The 25913-nt window shown below is 42.4% G+C and overlaps 1 protein-coding gene across 1 annotated transcript in view; it reads left to right on the top strand.

Annotated features, from left to right (window-relative positions):
• Window positions 1–579: 579 nt before the first annotated feature.
• LOC115112062 (leucine zipper protein 2-like) overlaps window positions 580–25913 on the top strand; it is a 194568-nt gene continuing 169234 nt past the window's right edge. Inside the window, exon 1 of the mRNA XM_029638774.2 lies at window positions 580–821. Within this exon, the coding sequence (XP_029494634.2) occupies window positions 760–821 (62 nt within the window). The 5' untranslated portion in view covers window positions 580–759. The remainder of the gene's footprint in view (window positions 822–25913) is intronic.

Here is a 25913-nt window from a genome sequence, read left to right as displayed (position 1 = left end):
CCAGTGGCAGCCCACTGGGCAAAAACTGGTTGAATCAATGTTGTTTCCACGTAATTTCAACAACAACAAAAAATGTGATGACGTTGAATCAACGTGGGAAACTGACTGGATTTGCAAAAAGTCCTCAACGTAAAGGGAATTTTTTCTACCAACTACCAACTTTAAAACTAAATCCAAAGTCATGGGGATATTTATTTGTTGATTTCACGTTGAATTCCCCTATAGTGAACTCAGCCAAATGTAAATCAAAAATAGACATTGAACTGAAGTCTGTGTAGCCAGAAATACTGAGGATTATTTTTGTTTTGTTTTTGCTAAATCTAATTGGGTGGGCCTGGCAGGGACTGGCTCCCTAGTGGGTGGGCCAGCGTCCACCGAGGCCCACCCATGCCTACGCCCCTGCTATGCTCAGTGGGAGCTGCTCTCATCTCTTCAGTCTGAATCTGCCAGTATCCCCCCCCCCCCCCCATCCCCATTCATTTCCTCATTAATAAGTCTGTCTGTGTCACTGTGTTATTTAAAGCCAGAGATCCTCCCTTGCTCTGTTAGAGCCACTGGGTTGCATCTGTCTGCTTCTCTCTCTCTGTGTGTGTGTGTGTGTGTGTGTGTGCGTGTGCGTCGTGTGCGTGTGTGCGTGCCTGAGTGAGTGCGCGCAGGCAAGCGATCGAGCCAGTGAGTGAGCAAGCGAGAGAGAGAAAGGGAAAAAGAAAGCAATCGAGAGGGAGAGAGCGAATCGGAGTGCGAGTGCAAGACAAAGCTATGAAATTAATCCGAGCTATATGCCTCCTGCTTCTTTGTCCAGCTTTGAGCCTCAACACTAGGTAAGTCTAAAATAGGAATGGTCTATTATTCTTACTTCACCTTTAATGATTCTGAAAGAAAGGGGGATGGTGAATACAGAATGGCTAATCATAGAAGATACTAATCTTTAGCTCCGGCCAGTCCTGCGAAATAGGTTAGGCAGCCTGGGTTCTGGCGGGAGATGCATCTGTGCTGAGCATGATGTTCTGAGGCAGTAGACTGAAGGCAAAATAAAGCTTTATCTGTTGAACTATTCTCTGTGTTAAACTGAAAGAGATATGTTTTTGGTGGTGAAATTCACTGGCTAAAAATGCCTTGGAATTGTGTATGCATCGCTTACTGGGATTTGCGGCAGTTCTTGTCTCCGGCTTGCTGGAAAGGAGCAAGTTAAGTCAGAGAAGGAACTAAAGAAGGAACTGGGCTGCTCAGAATATTGCAATTTCCTGAGAGAGAGATAGAGAGGGAGAGAAAGAGAGAGAGAGAGAGAGAGAGAGAGAGAGAGGGAGAGAAAGAGAAAGAGAGAGTGTGTGTGTGTGTGTGCAGAATAATGCATTGGGGGGAATAGTAGGAGGAGGAGGGGATAGAGGAGGAGAGGCGAGAGAAATGGAGAGATGAGTAGACGTGCAGTGAGGAGGGAGGTTTTAATGATTAATTAAACCATTGATAAAATCATTCCTCTTTCAAATGAGTGCCTGAACACTACTCCCATTACTGGGGTCTTTGTGAAAGATAAGCCAAGGTTGTCAGAGAGTCTTAAATATGGCTTAAAGACAGATACACATTATAAAACTTGCACTCCTCTCATTGCAGTTTTGTCTACTTTGACCTGATGGAATTTTAGCTTGGGTTGATAGACCTCTCTACAAGTGTGCTCCTAAGTGATGAATGTAGTGGCAGAAGATGCGTGGAACAGAGACATAGACACATAGACAATCAATGCATCGGCACATTTTGCAGAGCCCTGAGAGATTTGAATAAGCTAATTTGGTGATGCTGGAGATTCCGTTGAAAGCACAGCTTATATTGGATTATGAATATGTTGATGAATGTTCGAAGTTTGGATTGTGTTTTACGAAGTTGAATGAGATACACTACATTACCAAAAGTATGTGGACACCTGTACTTCGAATATCTCATTCCAAAATCATGGGCATTAATATGGAGTTGGTCCCTCCACTCTTATGGGAAGGCTTTCCACTAGATGTTGAAACATTGCTGCGGGGACTTGCTTCTGTTCAGCCACAAAAGCATTAGTGAGGTCGGGAACTGATGTTGGGCGATTAGGTCTGGCTCACAGTTGGCGTTCCAATTCATCCCAAAGTTGATGGATGGGGTTGAGGTCAGGAATCTGTGCAGGCCAGTCAAGTTTCTTCCACTCTGATCTCGACAAACAATTTCTGTATGGACCTCGCTTTGTACATGGGGGCACTGATTTGCCTAGTTAAATAAAGGTTAAATACATTGAAAAAAAAATAGTCATTCTGAAACAGAAAAGGGCCTTCCCCAAACTGTTCCCTGGAAGCACAGAATCGTCTATAATATAATTGTATACTGTAGCGTTAAGATTTCCCTTCACTTGAACTTAGGGGCCTAGCCCGAACCGTGAAAAACAGCCCCAGACCATTATTCCTCCTCCGCCAAACTTTACAGTTGACACTATCCATTGGGGTATTTAGCGTTCTCCTTGTTGGAAAGAGTCTCCTATGACAGTGCCACGTTGAAAGTCACTAAGCTCTTCAGTAAGGCCATTCTACTGCAAATGTTTGTCTATAGAGATCGCATGGCTGTGTGCTCGATTTTATACCCCTGTCAGAAACGGGTGTAGCTGAAATAGCTGAATCCACTAATTTGAAGGGGTGTCCACATACTTTTGTATATATAGTGATATATAGTGTAAATGTGTAAATGACCCCAATGAGACACTTGAAGTCATGATTAAGTGACTGACTGACTGGCTGCTTGATTGACAGATTTAGCTAATAACTTATATGTAACAAGTGGCATTAATGTGTCAGAAGCTCAATGGATGTGTTAAGCTTATAAAGATATTTATAAAGATATACAGTTGAAGTCTGAAGTTTAAATACACCTTAGCCAAATACATTTAAACTCAATTTTTCACAGTTCCTGACATTTAATCCTAGTAAAAATACCCTGTCTCCTTGCTTGCACATGCTTTTTCAGTTATGCCCACAAATGTTCTATAGGATTGAGGTCAGGGCTTTGTGATGGCCACACTGTTGTCCTTAAGCCATTTTGCCACAACTTTGGAAGTATGCTTGGAGCCATTGTCCATTTGGAAGACCCATTTGCGACCAAGCTTTAACTTCCTGACTGATGTCTTGAGATGTTGCTTCAATATAGCCACATGCTTCAGGGTCGGGATGGTGTTCTTTGGCTTGCAAGCCTCCCCCAAACATAACGATGGTCATTATGGCCAAACAGTTCTATTTTTGTTTCACCAGACCAGAGTCTCCATGTGCAGTTGCAAACCGCAGTCTTGCTTTTTTATGGCGGTTTTGGAGCAGTGGCGTCTTCCTTGCTGAGCAGCCTGTCAGGTTATGTCGATATAGGACTCGTTTTACTGTGGATATAGATACTTTTGTACCTGTTTCCTCCAGCATTTTCACAAGGTCCTTTGCTATTGTACTGGGATTTATTTGCACTTTTCGCACCAAAGTATGTTCATCTCTAGGAGACAGAACGCATCTCCTTCCTTGAGCGGCATGACGGCTGCGTTGTCCCATGGTGTTTATACTTGCGTACTATTGTTTGTACAGATGAACGTGGTACCTTTAGCCATTTGGAACCAGGATGAACCAGACTTGTGAAGGTCTACACATTTTTTTCTGAGGTCTTGGCTGATTTCTTTTGATTTTCCCATGATCTCAAGAAAAGAGGCACTGAGTTTGAAAGTGTGCCTTGAAATACATCCACAGGTACACCTCCAATTGAGTGAAATTATGTAAATTAGCCTATAAGAAGCTTCTAAAGCCATGACATAATTTTCTGGAATTTTGCAAGCTGTTTAAAGGCACAGTCAATTTAGTTTATGTAAACATCTGACCCACTGGAATTGTGATACAGTGAAATATAAAATAATCTGTCTGTAAACAATTGTTAGAAAAATTATTTGTGTCATGCACAAAGTAGATGTCCTAACAGACTTTCCGAAACTATAGTTTGTTAACAAGACATTTGTGGAGTGGTTGAAAAACTAGTTTTAATGACTCCAACCTAAGTGTAGGTAAACTTCCCGAATTCAACTGTGTCTATATATGGCCCTGACACCATGCCCTTTTCTTCCCTTGAGAGTCCTCCATAATTGGCCAAATAATGAGCATTTTGCGCAAAAGCCCCAATTTTGACAGGCACACTCTGCCCATCTGGGATTTGCCAGAACTACCCTATGGCCAGTCCATTTCTGTATATGGCTCTGACCTAGACTAATTCAGTGGTCCCTAAGCAGGTATCACTACTAGACAAATCTGGCCGTGTCTAGACTTGACAGTTCATGCAGCTTTAGTATTTTGATCATAGAGTTCTGATCATGGAATTCTGAACCCATCTATCTACACCTACATTGTGCGTCCGAATTCCCTTTTCCCACGCTATATTCAGTTTACAGTATGCATTCTACAAATGGTGGAATAGGTGCACAACAATAATAACACAATAACAACTGATGGCACTAGCTAACTACTGTAGCCAACTAGCCAGCTAACCTCTGTAGCAAGCCAGCCAGCTAGCAAGCAACGCTAAAGGGATTACAAACGGGTTAGCATAATAGTTTTAGTAAATATTTGAGGCCAGTCAGCATGTTCCTCACACTCTAGGAATGTATTTCCTCCAAATGGTATAATGAAAAGACACCTCTCGGTCCCAAAACACACGTTTTCTGGAGACTTGTGGTAGGAGTGTTGATGATGTCAGCCACTGATTGCGCTTTCGGTAGCCTGATTGCGTCCAGACTGAGGAGAACTCTGCAAAAAAATGCTTCCCAGACCACCTCCTGAAGTGGCCAGCCAGATCTGAACACAATCAGACTTACAAAGTGACTTTTGTGAGTCTTAGACCCGTCTTTTCAATGCTATCTTCGTATTCTGAAAGCAGAAGTCAAACGTAAGTGTCAAATGTGGACACAACCTCTGAATAAACTGATCTCAATATGCTGAGTAATGGTACCAGAGGAATTATATTCTGGTTGCTAATTGACATAAAAGGTGTCATGTTGACTTTTTGGTTTACGAAAAGAATTGAAGTACATTGATGTGTGCATGAAGTATTATATTGTAGCATTCTATTATAGTGTAAACAAACGCAAAAATCGTAAATATGTTTTCATGAAGGTTCTTATTGCTAAACCTCCCCACAAACAAACAACACTAGCGGTTTTCTTATGATCAAATACATCCAGACCAGTTGCTTATGCAGCTTTCTCTAATTGCTTCTTTTACCAAGCAGTACATTACTGCTGCTTGAGAGGATGTGGTTCATACAAGTGTTCCCCACTTACAGTAGTGTCCTGCTGAGATTGAGGCTATCCTAATATGGACACCATAGGGTTAATAACATCCTGATCAGGACTACAGTTTGTATGTGTGTCAGTAACATACACGATGTGTTTAGTCTTTAGCCCCAAACCTGGTCCAAGTGGCCCACGATGTGTGTTGGATAATTATGAAGAGTAGGTCTTGATACATTTGGGGCTTCTTATTTTAATGCTAAACTTAGCAAAAAAAGAAACGTTCCTTTTTCAGGACCCTTTCTTTCAAAGATAATTCGTAAAAATCCAAATAACTTCACATATCTTAATTGTAAAGGGTTTAAACACTGTTTCCTATGCTTGATCACTGAACCATAAAAAATAATGAACATGCACCTGTGGAACGGTCGTTAAGACACTAACAGCTTACAGACGGTAGGCAATTAAGGTCACAGTTATGAAAACATAGGACACTAAAGGCCTTTCTACTGACTCTGAAAAACACCAAAAGAAAGATGCCCAGGGTCCCTGCTCATCTGCGTGAACGTGCCTTAGGCATGCTGCAAGGAGGCATGAGGACTGCAGATGTGGCCAGGGCAATAAATTGCAATGTCCGTACTGTGAGACGCCTAAGACAGTGCTACAGGGAGACAGGACAGACAGCTGATTGTTCTCGCAGTGGCAGACCACCTGTAATAACACCTGCACAGGATCGGTACATCCGAACATCACACCTGCGGGACAGGTACAGGATGGCAACAACAACTGACCGAGTTACACCAGGAACGCACAATCCCTCCATCAGTGCTTAGACTGTCCGCAATAGGCTGAGAGAGGCTGGACTGAGGGCTTGTAAGCCTGTTGTAAGGCAGGTCCTCACCAGACATCACCAGCAACAACGTCGCCTATGGGCACAGACCCACCGTTGCTGGACCAGACAGGACTGGCAAAAAGTGCTCTTAACTGACGAGTCGCGGTTTTGTCTCACCAGGGTTGATAGTCGGATTCGCGTTTATTGTCGAAGGAATGAGCATTACACCGAGGCCTGTACTCTGGAGAGGGATCGATTTAGAGGTGGAGGGTCCCTCATGGTCTGGGGCGATGTGTCACAGCATCATCGGACTGAGCTGGTTGTCATTGCAGGCAATCTCAATGCTGTGCGTTACAGGGAAGACATCCTCCATCATGTGGTACCCTTCCTGCAGGTTCATCCTGACATGACCCTCCAGCATGACAATTTCACCAGCCATACTGCTCATTCTGTGCGTGATTTCCTGCCAGACAGGAATGTCAGTGTTGACAGGAATGTCAGTGTGCCCGGATCTCAATCCCTCCCAGAAATGTCCGGGAACTTGCAGGTGCCTTGGTGGAAGAGTGTGGTAACATCTCACAGCAAGAACTGGCAAATCTGGTGCAGTCCATGAGGAGGAGCTGCACTGCAATACTTAATGCAGCTGGTGGCCACACCAGATACTGACTGTGACTTTTGATTTTGACCCCCCCTTTGTTCAGGGACACATTATTCAATTTCTGTTAGTCTGTGGAACTTGTTCAGTTTATGTCTCAGTCGTTGAATCTTGTTATGTTCATACAAATATTTACACATGTTAAGTTTGCTGAAAATAAACGCAGTTGACAGTGAGAGGACGTTTCTTTTTTTGCTGAGTTCACATTCTCAGATTTAAAAACAACAAAGCGGCCACCCCACCAGTTGTTTTTTTTATACAGCTGAGGGATGGGGCTAGGGAAATGTAACCCCTCTCAATTTCACAGGCAGTGGTCTTGATGGAAGAACTGACAGTCCATGACACCCAATAAATAGGTTTAACCATATTTTGAGGCTTTACACACTTGTTTTAGAAAAAAACCCAGTTCTAATTATAATGAATTGGTATCAAGAATTGAAATGACCACTGAAAATCCTAAAGGCTTCCGAAGCTTCCCTCCCAGAATGTAGCTTTAAGATTCTGGTGACCAAACACCTATAACATAATATTTTTTTCTAGATATAATTATTTGAGAGTACTTTGGATATCTCAACGATTTTATGGAGCTGAGTTGTTGGTTGATGTCAAAATTGGCACATATTTGACCAGGGAGAAAGTAACTGCATATAATTGATTAGGGGAAATTCAACCCACTTTTGCCACACTTCCTCATTGCATCTGATTTGGCTGAGAGTACTGTGACTGTTCCTGAGTGTGTGTGTGTGTATTTGTGTGTGTGTGTGTGAGTGTATATGCACGCATGAGCGCCTGTGGCTGCTCACTACTCACTACAATGCAGTCTAGCCTATTCGCCATTCATGTCGTTGCAAAGTCTCTTTTATGGGATTTTCACAAATGTTCTTAATTATTGACACTAACTTTGATGTTTCCTACCTAGGCAACCATGTCTGGTAAATGCCGGTGTCCATTGGGACCTCCATAACATTAAATATTTAGCTACTGGCCCGCAATTAAAGACTGCCGACATCCTTGGATTATACTGTACATGTCACAAAGACAGGGCCTGCATTGCTTAGTCTCTTCACATCTGGCTGTAAACACTAAACCTATTGCATTTTAAGTTATTTATTTGATGTTGGATGTGGTGGGACACTAAAGAGGAATGCGGTTTATGACTGAGATTAACAATGGGAGCCTGGCAGTAGCTGTAATAGCCTGATAATACATGCTAATATCCAGTAGGTCATCTTGCTAAAAGGTGATGGGGAATCGAATAGGTCCTTTTGCAATGAGAGCATAATGACCTAGCAGCTATACATGACAGTCGGTGGCTACTCAACTGATGGGTATCAGAAGCTTCCCATTGAAATGATGGACTACATTTCTAATTTGCCAAGATACAGTATTTCCTGTGGCTAAGAAATGTAATCTTTCTGTATCTCTGAAAAATTGTAATCTTTCCCGAGAGTAACCCCAATTTGCCCGTCATTAATCCCCAAAGCCCTCGATGGCCGTCTAACCATGACAGATTCCTCCATATTTGTGGAATGCGTCATACTTACTGAGATCATATAACGGAGATAAATCTTATTTAACAAAAACGTTTAACTATAATATTATGTTTAGGCCTGCTTGTCTTTGGTTTCCAGCTAGCTGGAATTGTGCTATAGATAATCAATTGTATTATATAGGTACCTATTAAGTAATTTAATAAAACAATCACATTTTACTTAAAAGAAACAATCCCTTCTTGCGACATGGTAAAAAATCAACCCCAAAGAATGTTATTTTGTTTCTTTAAATGTTTTTCTCTCCTTAACTCTTGTGTATGGGTTTTGTTCAAATTGGGCCCTTGATCGAATTGGCCCTTTTGTGTAGTTCTAAGCAATGTTTGACAGAGAAGAAAAGCAGTGATTGACTAGACCAGAGGGTCAAGTGCAGGGCATCCTGTGAATTAGACTGAACTATTGACCGCGGCAAGATGGTAACGATAATAATTATATGCATTGATTGACTGTACATGCTTGGCCGGGGTAATGACCAAAGAGATCATCTCGTCTCATCGACCGCTATTGTTCAGCACCTGAGGTATTGAAAGGTAAATGTGAGTGTAGTGGTGCTTGCTAGCCGTCACTTTGTCTATCATCAGGAAGCGGCTTTGGCTCCACTGCCAAGTAGTTTTAAGTTGTCTCTTTGTGATTACGGAGTGAAGGGTCCATCATTATTTTAATTAAATGCTCTGCTTGATTTATTACACAAGCATTTGGGAGACTGGTTTGTTGGATTGACATCTTGCTCAAATACTCGTGTATTTTGCACAGTAGCAATTTGGGACAATAGTGGACGTTTTCAGGTGGTTGGTCATGGTGAAAAATGTATTCTTAAAAGTCTAAGCCGTTGGGGGGGGGGGGGGGGTTCTTAGTTGACATAATTAATTGTTTTAATCTCATACTATGTTATTTGGTTTGGCATTTTAGGACCTCTTTAGGTAGAAAAAAATTATATTTCTAATGATTTGATAATATATTGAATTTGGCCTTACTATAGCCCATATAAATACATTGAATAACACATTAATAAATGGCAAAAAAAGACAGTCAAAAATGTATCATAAGAAATAAGGTTTTGACGTTTCTGTCCTATATCTAGCTCACATATTTAACCCCCTTTATTTGGCACAAATTTACCTCCATACTTCCATTCATTTGTGTGGGTTACCTTTAGACGAGTATCGTGACACTTGTGGGGGTCATAGAGGAAAATGGAGAGCACCATCGTGAGAGTCTCCACTTTCTATAGGCCGTTCAGATGCTACAGAACTTTATGTGAGAAGACCGATTTTTGGGACGTCTCCCTGATCTGACAAACAGCGTTGTAAGCTCTGCTACTTTCCATCGCAGATCTAGAAGGGCGACATGGGGGGATTTTTTTATTATGTTACTTACACATGGTTTCTTCAGTTGTCCCAATAGGATAACCCTTTTTGGTTCCAGGTAGAATCCTCTGTAGAAAGGTTTCCACCTTTCTTTTCTAAGACTGACACACCGGTGTGTCAATAGACTAGGGTTTACGCGCTGAAGGAAAGACTACCGTTAAGTAGCAGCTTGGCAGGGAACTGTTCGGTGTCGGATGTCAACTGTTGTAATTGATAAGTTGTTAAATGGGGAGATCTTTTTTTTTAACCCTTTACCGCATAGTGTTGCAATATGGCAAAAAATGGAGAAAAAAAATACAAACACAATAACTTTTTACAGAAGTGTGTGTGTGTGTGTGTGTGTGTGTGTGTGTGTGTGTTGGGGGGGTGGCATAGGCAGATGATAGTGGAACTGCATTTCAAGTGGGAGGGGCCTGGTCATAGGAAAATTACAGTGAAATCATAATCATAACACTATTTGTTATATATGCGTGGATTAAACAGTTATGTTTAATATTCATAACATTTTAATAATGATCATATTATTTATGAAAAAAGAAAAGAATATCCAGAGTAAATCTTTTTTTTAAATCTTTTACAAGAAGATAGTGTGAATGAATAAAAACAATACAATTATAACTCAAGCAGCACATTTCCATAAGAAAAACACATTTCTTATGTTTTTAGAGGTTGGAGATTGCCATATGGCAAAAATCCCAAAATTACACTTACATTTTTTTTCCCCTCAAAAATTTTAAATGAGGAAAACTATTTTTGCATGGTTCTATTATAATGCATGCAGTAGAGGGTTAATTTGATTGAAGATTGCCTCTATGATTAGATTTTTTAATGCGCCTCCATCATTACCATTGTAAACAAAGCCCAAGAGCTTTTAACCCCAATGCCACAGCTCGAGACGGCCGGCCTGATTTTTTTTCTTGTCGTCATATGATTTCATAAATGCAGAGGCAGGGTAGGTCTCGAACCCCGAGATGAGAAAAATGACATTTGTGTAAGATGGTAATGTCCTTATAGTGTGAGGCAAGATGTGAATGATAATTGAAATTCAAAGACACGGGGTAATTGGTGTGCCATGGCAACCACATTGGCCACATGACAGTAATGAAGTGGGCCACAATAAATAGAACCTTTGGTAGCTCCCGTCCAATGAGAAATTAATTAGAGGACACCATGATACTGTCATTTGGTATTCAAGGCCACACCAAGTTTGTTTGCGCCCAATCTTCTTGCAAGACATTTGATATGACTGCTTCTTTGTTACTCAAATAAAGTTACAGTGAATAACTCCTTTGGTCTTCACCTAGTTCCCGGGAAACGAGAAGTTTTCCCGTCAAATGTTATCTGCATCTGCTTTTGTGTCTAAGATATCCTTAATGATGTTTTCTTGTGAGCTCGATGTTGAGGAATGGATGTGAACTATACAGACGTGCCAAGCAGGCTTTATTGCTGAAGGTATAAACAAAGATCAATACACATTATAGAGCAGGATTGTCCTCTCCATGCTGCTGCTGAGTGTAATAACATAGTAATGGGATTTTAAGGGTCAAATAAATAAATAAGTCAGAGGATTTTCTATTGGGAGAGATGGAAGCAAGCAGGCAAAAAGGGAGGAAAGAATATGCAGGGAGCTATTCTTCGAAGTTAGTGAATGGTGCATTCAAAATGTAATGTTAAAGAGCCCTGCTCAAGGAGAATATTGCTAATGTCAAGCTTTGCTTCAAATGAAATCCTGGCAAAACAAAGCTACGCAAAAGAGGAGAATGATTCATTTGAAACATGTTGGCTGGAGTTCTACTGTTATCTATTGCCAGGAAAGGAAAGTTGTGACATATGTCGAGTGGGACTGGCAAATAGTATTTTTTTTGTTTTCTTTAGAACGTTCATAACAATGGCGTGGCTATGGCAAAAGTTAGATACGTTAACCGTGGCCAGGTTGGTCGGGAAATGCTTCATTTTTTTTCTTCACGTTTGCTTATTTTTTAGATTTTTTTTTAGTAGACGTTCTTATCCAGAGCGACTTACAGTAGTGAGTGTATACATTTCCGTACTGGTCCCCAATGGGAATCGATCCCACAACCCTGGTGTTGCAAGCACGATGCTCTACCAACTGAGCCACACAGGACTTTTTTCTGGTTTAAAGCCAATTTCTGGCAAATCTTCACATTTTGCCATGGGACAGACACAACATTTTACAGTTTTAAGGATAGTTTCCTGCAATTCTATATATTTTGCCATGGGGCAGTTTTTTTGTTGTTGTAGTTTTTAAGCAAAGTTCATGGTACATTTTGCCAAAAATACATTTTTAAAGCTAAATTCCTGCAATTATACATATTATGCCATGGCTTTTGACATGTTTTTATGCTGTCTGAGTGACTCAAACGTTATTACAAAATCAATGCCAGACTGTCTAGTTTTTAATTTGGTTATTGTTAGTTCTCAAAGATGATCTTATTAAAAAAGATATAGCTCCGTTATCATTTCTGCATACATTTATATTAGTTGTTTAAGTTTACACTGAAAACATTTTACCAACCCTACATTACTTGGCTATCGCCTCGTATCTTCGACCGCAGCACAGCCAGGCAAAAGCAGTCGTATAACAGGCCCTCTCATGTACAATTACTTCAATATACCCTTCAAATGTGTAGTGAAGGTTAAGACAGTCTGTTTCATTGTTTTAGCTGTCAAGATAGAAGATCATATATTTACAAGTATAACCACGTTATATTTGACGAGCAGGTGACTTTGAAAGAACGACTCCCACCCCTTTGTGCTCGCACGGCGCACGGCGGGAGAATTCAGACAGCCTTGACTCCTTCAAGACACTGTTACATGTCTTTGTCTGTTGGAGTACGTCGCTCCGATCGCTCAGGTCTCATGACAGCGTACAAAGACCACAGGGGCGAGTGGCTACACAGGCAGGTCGTTGGTTGTTTTTAGTCAAACATCAATCAACCCATCAGTGTCACTCCCGAGGCCCCGCGAGGGTGAATGCACTTTCTGACATTCGGCGTGACGCTTAATGTCATTCCAGTGTGTCGAATCCTGAAGGGCAAAGCTGTGTTATGGAGACTGTGTGTTTTGCATATGTTTATATATTAAATAGAATAACTGCTTTATTAAGTAAAATATTTTCGAGTTGGCAGCAGCTGAAAAAGACAGTCAATTCAAAGGAGCACCGCCTACATTTCTTTTGTAGACCTCAAGGATCTGAGTAGATGTGTCAAGCGTCAATATGCAGAAACGGCAGAGAAATGACGAGAGATGGAATCCCAATATAATGCATGACATGGTCTGATCAACTCTATGCCACCCCTATAATTACTATTCTTATCATTATTGGAATGTTACACATTTGGGAATATAGCCCACAGGTTACACGATGGTCCCGATCAAATATCATACAACATACAAAGATGGATATTTCAGTAATCACTACTCCACTGGTTTTTATCTACCCTATAATCATGACAGGTCGGCAGCATCCTACAGTATCGTATCTGACTTATCTGAAGGATGATCTTGTCTCCCACTCCCTGGGTTCTGCATCTATTTATTCCCCCTTTTTCTCTTTTGGCTTTCTAATGGCCCATGATTGGTACCCTATGGGCAAACCAAAGTGCTCAGAGGCATTACTCACAAATGATTAGAGAGATCGGAGTGTGTGGAGAGAGATGGGTCTGGGCATGAACAAAAGAGCGGAATCATAAATAATACAGTTTAGAATTAAAGCAGAGTGGTTTTATAGTGTCGTTTCTCCCCCATCCTTTATTTATTCATTTATTTTCGCCAGCTACGTATCTCTGATTCTGACTATTCGCCTCTGAATGACGGGGGGGAAATAACAGTTGTTTCTCACCCAGACCACACCCCAGATGGATTTGGTACCACTAGGGGGGACTTATCATGAGATCTATATCTGGGAACAAAGGCAGGTGGCAAGCTCAGTGGGAGATGTATTGTTAATGTTTAAGGACAAACAAAAACTGTCTCGCTCCATGCTAGAGCGAAAACTCAAATAACAGAATAGATTTTATGGGTCACATTTAGTCACAACAGACAGCTCCTTTTTCATTTCCTGCCTTTTATTAACCCCTCGCTATTCTCTCTCTCTCTCTCTTCTCTCTCTCGCTCCCCTCTCTCGCTCTCTCCTCCACTGAGCATACACGCTGCCAGTGCCCTGCATTCATTTTCAGGCAACATTATATTTGCTCTTTTCCTCTGGTAGAGCTACATACATTTGAATCCTTTATCAGCCACCTGCACACCTCTGCCAACGTTTGGATGGATTCTGTTATTTTTATCTAATCTCTCCTCCCTAAGCTTATTCGGTGTCTGGGATCCATCTTGGCTGACAAGTGCGGGTTCCATTTGAGTCCCTATCTCCCGTGTTTCGCCGGTGTTTTGCCATGACACCTGACTCCTGATAAGTGTATCCTCCTGTGTGTTTGGAGAGGGAGTGTTTTGCATGGGATACCTGCACAAATGAAATGGATAAACCATTCAATGAGGCTGTGGAGGTAGTTTATCTTTGGCGGTGGCCATGTTTTTTAAATCTTTATTTCAATGTGCCTTCATGCCCGGCGGAGAATTCAGCAATATGCTGGCGCTTCAGATACCATGCCTATTATATTCCCTGCAAATTGAGTATTGGATTAATGGAATGGTGAAGAGGCAGCAATGTTTCTTGATTATGCAAGGCCCAGCCTCAAGATTCTACTTCCTACACAACAACATTGTCATGGTGACCTTTCGAATACCTTATCGATTGTACAATCTTCATTTAGGAAAACTGAATAGGTTCAAGCGAAGTCCTTCCGGGAATGCCACAGAAGGGGTTAAAAAACAGAGGCCATTGGTATTTGCCACACATTTGTGGCATCCTTGAATTCTACATGCAAGTTGACCTAAATCTGGACTAATGGGGGGTCATTGAGGTGAATCATAGCTTGGTAATAGTACTTTAGAGATCATTTGTGATGTGTCCAAGAACAGAGTTGGATGTTGGCGGGCAAGAAAGCCATGTGTGGACACGCATGCTCGGGTGTTTGTGTGCGTGTGCACTGAACCCTGCCACTGGGCTGAGGGGTGGTGAGAGGGTGTTATGTTGCTGAGGTCCACCTCCTCCCATTTGCCTGTCTGTCAGAAGGCTTGCTTGGCCGCGCTCCACACAGTGACGGTGTTGACAAAATGACAGGAGGGAGCATACTCCAGTGAATGTCAATTTGGCTTGCAAGCACTGTTTCCCAGGGAGCATAGAGGCTCCCTACTCTGCCAGACCTGCAGTGATGCTATGTGTAGAGAGAGCAATGCAGGCTGCAGGCTCTGTGGAGCTGTGTGGCGCACACACACACACACACACACACACACACACACACACACACACACAGGATCACATTCTCAAATGATTAGCTGTTTAATTTGCAGTGATTCTGAAGATTGAATGCACTGATACAAACACATTTTTACAATTGTGACAGTTCAGCAAACAAAGGAACGTAGGACGGGTCCTCAACAACAATATCAGGAATAAAAAAATAGGGCTTACGTAGGAAAGTGGTCCATGTTAACTCTTGTCACAGCACTTTGGGATTCTGCAGCTTCCTATAAAACATCTTCGGGAGGTAGCCTAGTTGAATGTTCTGATTTGACACGGAGGATTAGCGAAGCTTTCTAATGTGTTTATAATCTTATAATCTTTATAATAGGGGGCACATTATGAATATGGATGCTTTTTATGAATAAATGTTGTTGGAATCGGAGACTGTTGAGGTTACCGGGTAGAATGACAAGTAAAGAACTAGATCATCGAAGAACTAGATCAGCCTAAATCCTGAATGCAATCACTTTAGGTGGATGGAGTTGGTTTAACAGTGCTTGTTCTTAAATGTTTGTCTATCGAGTCACCACACAATCTGCTTGAGTATCCTGGTTAGCTAAGTAGCCGTTTTGCTTACAGGAGTGTGGATTTGAAAGTTTGACAAATGCCCCGGTAGGGTGGAGGTAGAGCAACATTTTGGATACTTGGGTTCTGTTCTGGTTCCGTCCCAATATCCATACATACACTGCCGTTCAAAAGTTTGGGGTCACTTAGAAATGTCCTTGTTTTTGAAGGAAAAGCACATTTTTTGTCCATTAAAATAGCTTCAAATTGATCAGAAATACAGTGTAGACATTGTTAATGTTGTAAATGACTATTGTAGCTGTAAACGGCTGATTTTTAATGGAATATCTACATAGGCGTACAGAGGCCCATTATCAGCAACCATCACTCCTGTGTTCCAATGACACGTTGTGTTAGCTAAGCCAAGTTTATCATTTTAAAAGGCTAATTGATCATTAGAAAACCCTTTTGCAAATATGTTAGCACAGTTGAATATTGTTGTTCTGATTAAAGAAGCAATAAAACTGGCCTTCTTTAGACTAGTTGAGTATCTGGAGCATCAGCATTTGTGGGTTCGATTACAGGCTCAAAATGCCCAGAAACAAATACATTTCTACTGAAACTCGTCAGTCTATTCTTGTTCTGAGAAATTAAGGCTATTCCATGCAAGGAATTTCCAAACAACTGAAGATCTTGTACAACGCTTTGAACTACTCCCTTCACAGAACAGTGCAAACTGTCTCTAACCAGAATAGAAAGAGGAGTGGGAGGTGCACAACTGTGCAAGAGGACAAGTACATTAGAGTGTCCAATTTGAGAAACAGATGCCTCACTAGTCCTCAACTGGCAGCTTCATTAAATAGTACCCACAAATAGTATGGGCCTCCCACTCCTCTTTCTATCAAATTGTATTTGTCACATGTGCCGAATACAACAGGTGTAGGTAGACCTTACAGTGAAATGCTTACTTGCAAGCCCTTAACTAACAATGCAGTTTTAAGAAAAAACAAGTGAAAAAAAGTAAACAAATCAAAATAACAGTAACAAATAATTAAAGCGCAGCAGTAAAATGACAAAAGTGAGGCCATATACAGATGATACTGGTACAGAGTCAATGTGCGGGGGCACCGGTTAGTCGAGGAAATTTAGGTAATATGTACATGTAGGTAGAGTTAAAGTGACTATGGATAGATAATAAACAGAGTAGCAGCATCGTAAAAGAGAGGGGGGATGCAAATAGTCTGGGTAGACATTTGATTAGCTGTTCATGAGTCTTATGGCTTGGCGGTAGAAGGTATTTAGGAGCCTCTTGGACCTAGACTTGGCGCTTCGGTACCGCTTGCCGTGATGGAGTCTTTGACAATTTTTAGGGCCTTTCTCTGACAATGGTTGGTATTCAGAAAGGCCATCGTGCCCACAGAAGAGCAGCACGACCATGAAAGACCATACAATATGTTAAGGCCATAAACTACTCAAATGCAAGATATAAAATAAATGTAAGGCCAGAAAATAAAACCCTGAGCAGTCTGTGAAACGCTGATGTGTGGAGCTGAGGTATTTTGCAACACAACAGTGGTTGTCTCACATGTGGTCAAAATGTCTCCAGTGAACATGACCAATTCTCTACCTTATAAGGCACCATTCAGACAAAAGGGTCCCCCATGACACTTGTCATGGGCATTGACTTCACACTCTGTAGCTGGCCAGTTCTTCCTGGTTTCCTTCCTGTCCTTGAATGTGAGAGAATCTTTACCCACTATTGACTTGCATCATGACAGATCCTGCATATGTAAATTAACAATAAGCTAACTATATTTAATTGATAACTTTAGTCATTCAACTTCAGAAAAGGGGCTTTAGGAAGTTATCATCTTGTGTGGGAGAGTTAATTCACATTCAATAAAATATAATAACACTTGGTAATAAATAGCATTACGTGCCCAAATCTATTATTTAATATCAACAGTTCAGTTGAGTATTGGATCTTTGAAAAGGATTTTCATTATAGCTTGTTCATCAGAATTTCGTGTTCCATCCCCTGAACGTTCATTTCGTTAAGTGACTGAAAGGTTGTGTAACGCGTTGTACAACTTCCATTAATCCAACTACCAAGCCGACCTGACAACAACAGCATTCTGAATATAGAGCCTGGTAGCATGGTGAAGGGAATCCCATTATCTAAATGGATAGGACTAATAATAAAACATTACTTCTAACCTAACCGGATTAGTAATGATCATGTGCTCTTAGGGATCTGTTGAGCTGCCTCTCTACATAAATGCCTTTTATGTACAAAGCCTTTAAGCAACTTGTGTTCACTTTGCCGCATTGTGTACAGAGGGCGAATTACGCACACCGGACAGATAGGGTGAAAGAAAATAGTATGCTTTAAAAAGGGAGGCTTTGGCTGTTGATATGTGTTAACACCAGCACCTTAACCAATAGAGACCAGAAGTGCACCTAATGCATTGCGACACCCAAGCAAACTTGGTGACAGCAGAAGACATGTTTACCGTTAAACTGAGACCCTAATTGAGCCATAACTATGGTTCTTATTGCAATTACACACAGACATGTCAGCCACAGTTTGGAATGGAAGCAGCACTCAGCAAGATGCACATTTACACTACTGGTCAAAAAGTTTTAGAACATTCAAGGGTTTTTCTTTATTTTTTTGTATTTTCTACATTGTAGAATAATAGTGAAGACATCGAAACTATGAAACAACACATGGAATCATGTAGTAACCAAAAAAGTGTAAAACAAATCAAAATATATTTTATTTGACAAAGTAGCCACCCTTTGCCTTGATGACAGCTTTGCACACTCTTGGCATTCTCTCAACCAGCTTCACCTGGAATGCTTTTCCAACTATCTTGAAGGAGTTCCTACATATGCTGAGCACTTGTTGGCTGCTTTTCCTTCACTCTGCGGTCCAACTCATCCTAAACCATCTCAATTTGTTACATTATTAATATTTCATAATCAATATAATTTAAAAAAACTGAAAATCCGGTGTTTCTATGTCAAACGGTTTTGATATATTGCAGTATTCTGTGATGTATACTGAACAAAAATATAAATGCAACATGTAAAGTGTTATAAAAATAAAGAAATAAAAGATTCCAGTAGCACAAAAAGCTTATTTATCAAAAAAAATGTGCACAAATTTGTTTACATCCCTGTTAGTGAGCATTTCTCTTTTGCCAACATAATCCATCCACCAGACAGTTGTGGCGTATCAAGAAGCTGATTAAACAGCATGATCATTATACAGTGGCACCTTGTGCTGGTGACAATAAAAGGTCACTGTAAAATGTGCAGTTTTGTCACACAACACAATGCCACAGATATCTCAAGTTTTGAGGGAGCTTACAATTAGCATGCAGCAGGAATGTCCACCAGAGCTGTTGCCAGAGAATTTAATGTTAATTTCTCTACCATATGCCGCCCAACCGGTCTCAAAACCGCAGACCATGTGTATGGCGTTGTGTGGGTAGGCGGTTTTCTGTCACCGATGTGAACAGAGTGCGGTGCGGTTATGGTATGGGCAGGCATAAGTTACAGACAACAAACACAATTGCATTTTATCATTGGCAATTTGAATGCACAGAGATACCGTGATGAGATCCTGAGGCCCATTGTCGTGCCATTCATCCACCGCCATCACCTCATGTTTCAGCATGATAATGCACAGCCCCATGTCACAAGGATCTGTACACAATACCTGGAAGCTGAAAATGTCCCAGTTCCTCCATGGCCTGCAAAATCACCAGACATGTCATCCATTGAGCATGTTTACAACAGCGTGTTCCAGTTCCTGCCAATATCCAGCAACTTTCGCACAGCCATTGAAGAGTAGTGGGACAACATTACATTGCACAGGCCACTATCAACAGCCTGATCAAATCTATGCGAATGAGATGTGTCACGCTACATGAGGCAAATGGTGTTCACACAAGATACTGATTTGTTTTCTTATCCACACTCCTACCACACTCATACCTTTTTTAAGGTATCTGTTGCCAAGAGATGCATATCTTTTTTAAACCCATAACCATGTGTGTGAGGTGTATACTTTTGTTTCAAAGTAGATTGGTTTAAGACCAAGAAACACTGTGTGACCCTGAAGGTTAAAAGCCCCTACCTCCTCATTCCCAAACCTGGGTCCTATACTTTTAAAAGCCTAGAATACAAAACTAATAAAAATGTGTCACTCAAAGTTTATTTGCTTTGAATCAATTAATGTTTCCCCCACAGAAAAGGCTTACTTACATAAGCCTGTGCTATCAAAGTACCCGTAAGATACAGGGTGAACTTGGGGAGGGAAGGAGAGGACCAAAGCGCAGCGTGGTAAGTGTCCATGGTTTTTTATTAAACACATACACTGAACACTCCATACAAAATAATAAACGTACCGTGAATAACGAAAACCGAAAACAGTACTCCCAAGGTGTAAAACCTGAACCTATAGGGGAGGGTCTGGGTGGGCATCTGTCCGCGGTGGCGGCTCTGGCGCTGGACATGGACCCAACTCCACCATTGTCTTAGTCCACCTCCTTAGCGCCCTTTGAGTGGCGACCCTCGCCGCCGACCTTGGCCTAGGAACCCTAACAAAGGGCCCCACTATACTGAAGAGCAGCTCCGGACTGAGGGGCAGCTCGGGACTGAGGTAGCTCATGGCCGAGAGGTAGCTCATGGCCGAGAGGTAGCTCATGACCGAGGGGTAGCTCAGGACCGAGGGGTAGCTCAGGACTGAGAGGTAGCTCAGGCTGGTTGACGGCTCTGGCAGCTTCTGGCTGACTGGCGGCTCTGGCAGCTCCTGGCTGACTGGAGGCTCTGGCAGATCCTGGCTGACTGGCGGCTCTGGCAGATCCTGGCTGACTAGCGGCTCTGGCAGATCCTGGCTGACTGGCGGCTCTGGCGGATCCTGGCTGAATGGCGGCTCTGGCAGATCCTGGCTGAATGGCGGCTCTGGCAGATCCTGGCTGAATGGCGGCTCTGGCAGATCCTGGCTGACTGGCGGCTCTGGCAGATCCTGGCTGACTGGCTGCTCTAGCGGCTCCACGCTGACTGGCACCTCTGGCGGCTCCACGCTGAGTAGCGGCTCTGGCGGCTCCACGCTGACTGGCGGCTCTAGCGGCTCATGACAGACGGGCGGCTCTGGCGGCTCAGGACAGACGGGAGACTCTAGCAGCTCTGGATAGACGGGAGATTCTAGCAGCTCTGGACAGACGGGAGACTCTAGCAGCTCTGGACAGACGGGAGACTCTAGCAGCTCTGGACAGACGGGAGACTCAAGCAGCTCTGGACAGACGGGAGACTCTAGCAGCTCTGGACAGATGGGAGACTCTAGCATCTCTGGACAGACGGGAGACTCTAGCAACTCTGGACAGACGGGAGACTCTAGCAGCTCTGGACAGACGGGAGACTCTAGCAGCTCTGGACAGACGGGAGACTCTAGCAGCTCTGGACAGACGGGAGACTCAGACGGCGCTTGGCAGACGGCCAGCTCAGGCGGCGCTGGGCAGACTGGAGACTCCGGCAGCGCCGGAGAGGAGGAAGGCTCTGCCAGTGCTGGACGGAGGAGCTCTGGCGCCTCTGGACTGAGGGGCTCTGGCGCCTCTGGACTGAGGGGTGGAAGCTCTGGCAGCGCCGGACAGGCGCGAGACTCCGGCAGCGCTGGAGAGGAGGAAGGCTCTGGCAGCGGTGGACAGAGGGGCTCTGGCGCCTCTGGACTGAGGGGCTCTGGCGCCTCTGGACTGAGGAGAGACTCCGGCAGCTCTGGAGAGTATGAAGGCTCTAGCAGCGCTGGACAGGCGGGAGCACCTGTAGCCAAAGAACGGAGAGACAGCCTGGTGCAGGGTGCCGGCACTGGTGGTACCGGGCTGGGGACACGCACCTCAGGGTGAGTGCAAGGAACAGGACACACCGGGTTGTGAAGGTGTACTGGAGACCTGGTGTGTATAGCAGGCATCAAATCCTCCGGAACTCCAACACAAGTTTCAGGCTGAGTACGAAAAACTGACACAGGTGGCATCGGACAGCTAACACGCTCCTCAGGGCGAATGCCGTGCATACTACGCCAAACCAACACCTCTCTCTCTACTCTGTCCAATACCTCCTCAACATTCCCAGACGCACACCTCAACTTCGCCGACTGCTCTGATTCCATCCATGGCTCCTTACGGGAAAAAGGGGGAGTTGGCTCAGGTCTGACTCCTGACTCTGCCACACTCTCCCTGTGCCACCCCCAAGAAATTTTTGAGCTCAGGCCGCTCTGCCGTGCTAGCTCCTCATAATGTCGCCTCTCTGCTTTCGCTGCCTCCAGCTCTGCTTTGGGGCGGCAATATTCCCCTGGCTCTGCCCAGGGTCCTTTCCCGTCTAGGATCTCCTCCCAAGTCCATTTCTCCAAATAGTGCTGCCTCTTCCACTGCTGCTGCTGCTGCTGCCTCCCCTGCTGCTTCTGCTTACCACGCTGCTTGGTCCTTTTGTGGTGGGTGATTCTGTAACGGCATTCTTCCAGGGAAGGAGAGGACCAAAGCGCAGCGTGGTAAGTGTCCATGGTTTTTTATTAAACACATACACTGAACACTCCATACAAAACAATAAACGTACTGTGAATTATGAAAACCGAAAACAGTACCGTGTGGTGTAAAACACAGACACGGAAACAATCACCCACAAACAAACAGTGAAACCCAGGCTACCTAAGTATGACTCTCAGTCAGAGACAACTAACGATACCTGCCTCTGATTGAGAACCATACTAGGCCGAACACAGAAAAACAACCTAGACACACAAAACATAGAATGCCCACCCAACTCACGCCCTGACCAACTAAAACAAACAATTAACACAATAACTAGGGTCAGAACGTGACAGAACTCTTCTATTGCATTACATTTAGTGAAAAAAATTGTACCGTAGAAGAATTTGATTCTTTATAATGCACAATAATAATGAATCACAAAGGATGCTCTAAGAAACAGAGAAAATGACTCCCGATAATGTATTTCTGATCCATGTGTAGTTGTGTATCCATATCTAGTTGGAAAATGTTATAATACAACGAGAGCATTGGGAAATAAATATGAAATATAGCTAGAATTATTCCAACTGATAATGATGTAGCATTTACTAATTTTAAGTTGTTTATATGAAGAAGGCCTATGTTGATGATTAAAACATTAAAAGGTCCAATGTAGCTGTTTTATCTCAACATGAAATCATGTGTGGTTAGCAATTAAGTACTTTACTGTGATTGTTTTCAATTAAAATGGTCAAAAAGAAACAAAAATAGCTTCTTAAAAAAAGAGCAATTTCTCAAGCAAGATTTTTGCGATGTCACCAGGCAGACCAAAACTCCAACCCACCAAAAGAAGCCAAAATGTAGGTTAGCTGTATGCATTTAATATGCATTAGTGTATGCTTATTCAAAAAGTTAAATATGCGTAGTTCATAGTATGAACTTGCACATGTTTGTTAATATAAATGCACAGGGATCATTTGAGCTTAGTAAAATTTTGGAGCTCAAGAAGCTAATGGAGCTACATGTTTAGCCAGGCAGAAAACGCTAATGAGACACACTGTTGTAGAGTTTTTTCAAACACAGAATCATCAGTGTTTCCCCTATATTCATAGGGGAAAACATTTTCAGTGTAAACTTAAATGACTAAAACCAGATAATGGAGATATATATTTTGAAATAAGATAATCTTGAGAACTAACAACCACCAGAAGAAAAACAAAACAGTAATGAGGGGCCTCTTTTATTTAAAAAAAAACGTAGATTTATACTTGAACTTAGTCGTAAGATAATTTCCGACGGTGTGCTTACGTTCGATTCATAAAAGATACTGAGCATAAAAAACCTTGCTTACGCAAGTTCTAAGAAGCCCATTTGTAACTTACGCACCTGTGATCTATAAATCTCAAATTAACTTAAAATTGACGGCACCTGAACGTGCCTTACAATCAGTGATTTCCCCTTATAGAATACTAGCACAAATGAGGGTTTAGTCAGGAGTAGCCATGGACCAAAAGAGAAAAGCAACATTTTTGGAAGACGAGATCACGGGGATGGTGGATCACGTATATTTTCAGTGGACTAAATAGTGGGTTGACAAACAAATCCAAGCAGGTAGCTTTGGGAGTGTGTCGCTGCTACAGTGAACGAGGTGGGGCAGCAAGACAGAACTGGGGCTGATGTGAAAAAGAAATGGTCTGACCTTAAACTGGCCATACATAACCAGCAGGAAAATCACTTACGTCAAGTCTAGACTTTGCGTCTAGATAAGATACAGGTTTTATAAATAACTACTTTTGCGTTGTTTTCTGCGTAAGTCATACTTAAGATCAAAATTGATCATAAGTCCGTTTTATAAAGGAAGCCCCTGGTTTCCCTCCAACCCTTTTATCCGAGTAAAGTACATGTTGGATAAAAAATGTTACGACAGGCCTGATGGAAACAGCAAATGTGTTGGTAAACTTGACAAGGTGAGATCTTTTTGTGTTGGTAAAGTTAATTATGCTAGAAATGGTGGTGGAAATACCTGTATGAGCAAATATTGATATAATAACCATCATATCGAAGTAAACTTAGAGTAACGTGATGATACAATACATGACCATAAGTATGTGGACAAACTGCGATGCAGTGCCTTAGACCGCTGCGGTACTCGGGAGGTGCATTCGGAAAGTGTTCAGACCCCTTGACTTTTTCCACATTGTGTTACGTTGCAGCCTTATTTTTTAATTTATTTAAAAAATGTCTCATCAATCCAATCACAATACCCCTTAATGACAAAACAAAAAACATTTTTTAGAATTTTTTGCAAAATGTATAATAATAAAAATAAATACCTTATTTACATAATTATTCAGTACCTTTGCTATGAGACTCGAAATTGAGCTCAGGTGCATCCTGTTTCCATTCATCATCCTTAAGATGTTTCTACAACTTTATTGGAGTCCATCTGTGGTAAATTCAATTGATTTGGCATGATTTGGAAAGACACACAACTGTCTATTTAAGGTTCCACGGTTGAGAGTACATGTCAGAGCCAAAACCAAGCCATGAGGTTGAAGGAATTGTCTGTAGAGCTCCAAGACTGGATTGTGTTGAGGCACAGATCTGGGGAAGGGTACGAAAACATTTCTGCAGCGTTGAAGATCACCAAGAACACAGTGGCCTCCAGCATTCTTAAATGGAAGAACTTTGGAACCACCAAGACTCTTCCTAGAGCTGGCCAGGGGAGAAGGACCTTGTTCAGGGATGTGACCAAGAACCAGATGGTCACTCTAACAGAGCTCCAGAGTACCTCTGTGAGATGGGAGAATCTTCCAGAAGGACAACCATCTCTGCAGCAATCCATCAATCAGGCCTTTATGGTAGAGTGGCCAGACGGAAGCCACTCCTCAGTAAAAGGCACATGACAGCCCGCTTGGAGTTTTCCAAAAGGCAGCTAAAGACTCTCAGACCATGAGAAACAAGATTCTCTGGTCTGATTAAACCAAGATTGAATTCTTTGGCCTGAATGCCAAGCTTCACATCTGGAGGAAACCTGGCACAATCCCTAAGGTGAAGCATGGTGGTGGCAGCATCATTCTGTGGGAATGCTTTTCAGCGGCAGGGACTGGGAGACTAGTCAGGATTGAGGGAAAGATGAACGGAGCACAGTACAGAGATATCCTTGATGAAAACCTGCTCCAGAGCGCTCAGGACCTCAGACTGGGGCGAAGGTTCACCTTCCAACAGGATAGTCGCTAAGCACACAGCCAAGACAACGCAGGAGTGGCTTTGGGACAAGTCTCTGAATGTCCTTGAGTGGCCCAGCTCGAGACCGGACTTGAACCCAATCCAGCATCTCTGGAGAGATCTGAAAATAGCTGTGTAATTACGCTCCCCATCCAACCTGATAGAGCTTGAGAGGATCTACAGAGAAGAATGTGAAAAACTCCCCAAATACAGGTGTGCCAAGCTAGTAGCGTCATACTCAATAAGACTCAAGGCTGTAATTACTGCCAAAGGTGCTTCAACAAAGTACTGAGTAAAGGGTCTGAATACTTATGTAAATGTGATGTTTCCGTGTTTTATTTGTAATACATTTGCAAACATTTCTAAAAACCTGTTTTTTTATTTGTCATTATGAGGTATTGTGTGTAGATTGATGATGGGAAAATAAACATTTAATCCATTTTAGAATAAGGCTGTAACGTAACAAAATGTGGAATAGGCCTGAATACTTTCCGAATTAAAAGTATTTGAAGATACGTATTCTTCAAATGTTGATACTTGGTTGCGTTCACAATTCAATGTCCAGTTTGTCTACAAATTAATGATAGATATGTTGGAT

This window comes from Oncorhynchus nerka, linkage group LG27, assembly GCF_034236695.1.
Source record: "Oncorhynchus nerka isolate Pitt River linkage group LG27, Oner_Uvic_2.0, whole genome shotgun sequence".
Taxonomy (NCBI): domain Eukaryota; kingdom Metazoa; phylum Chordata; class Actinopteri; order Salmoniformes; family Salmonidae; genus Oncorhynchus; species Oncorhynchus nerka.
Note: the sequence above shows the minus strand (reverse complement) of the source record. Positions and strands in the feature narration are given on the sequence as shown.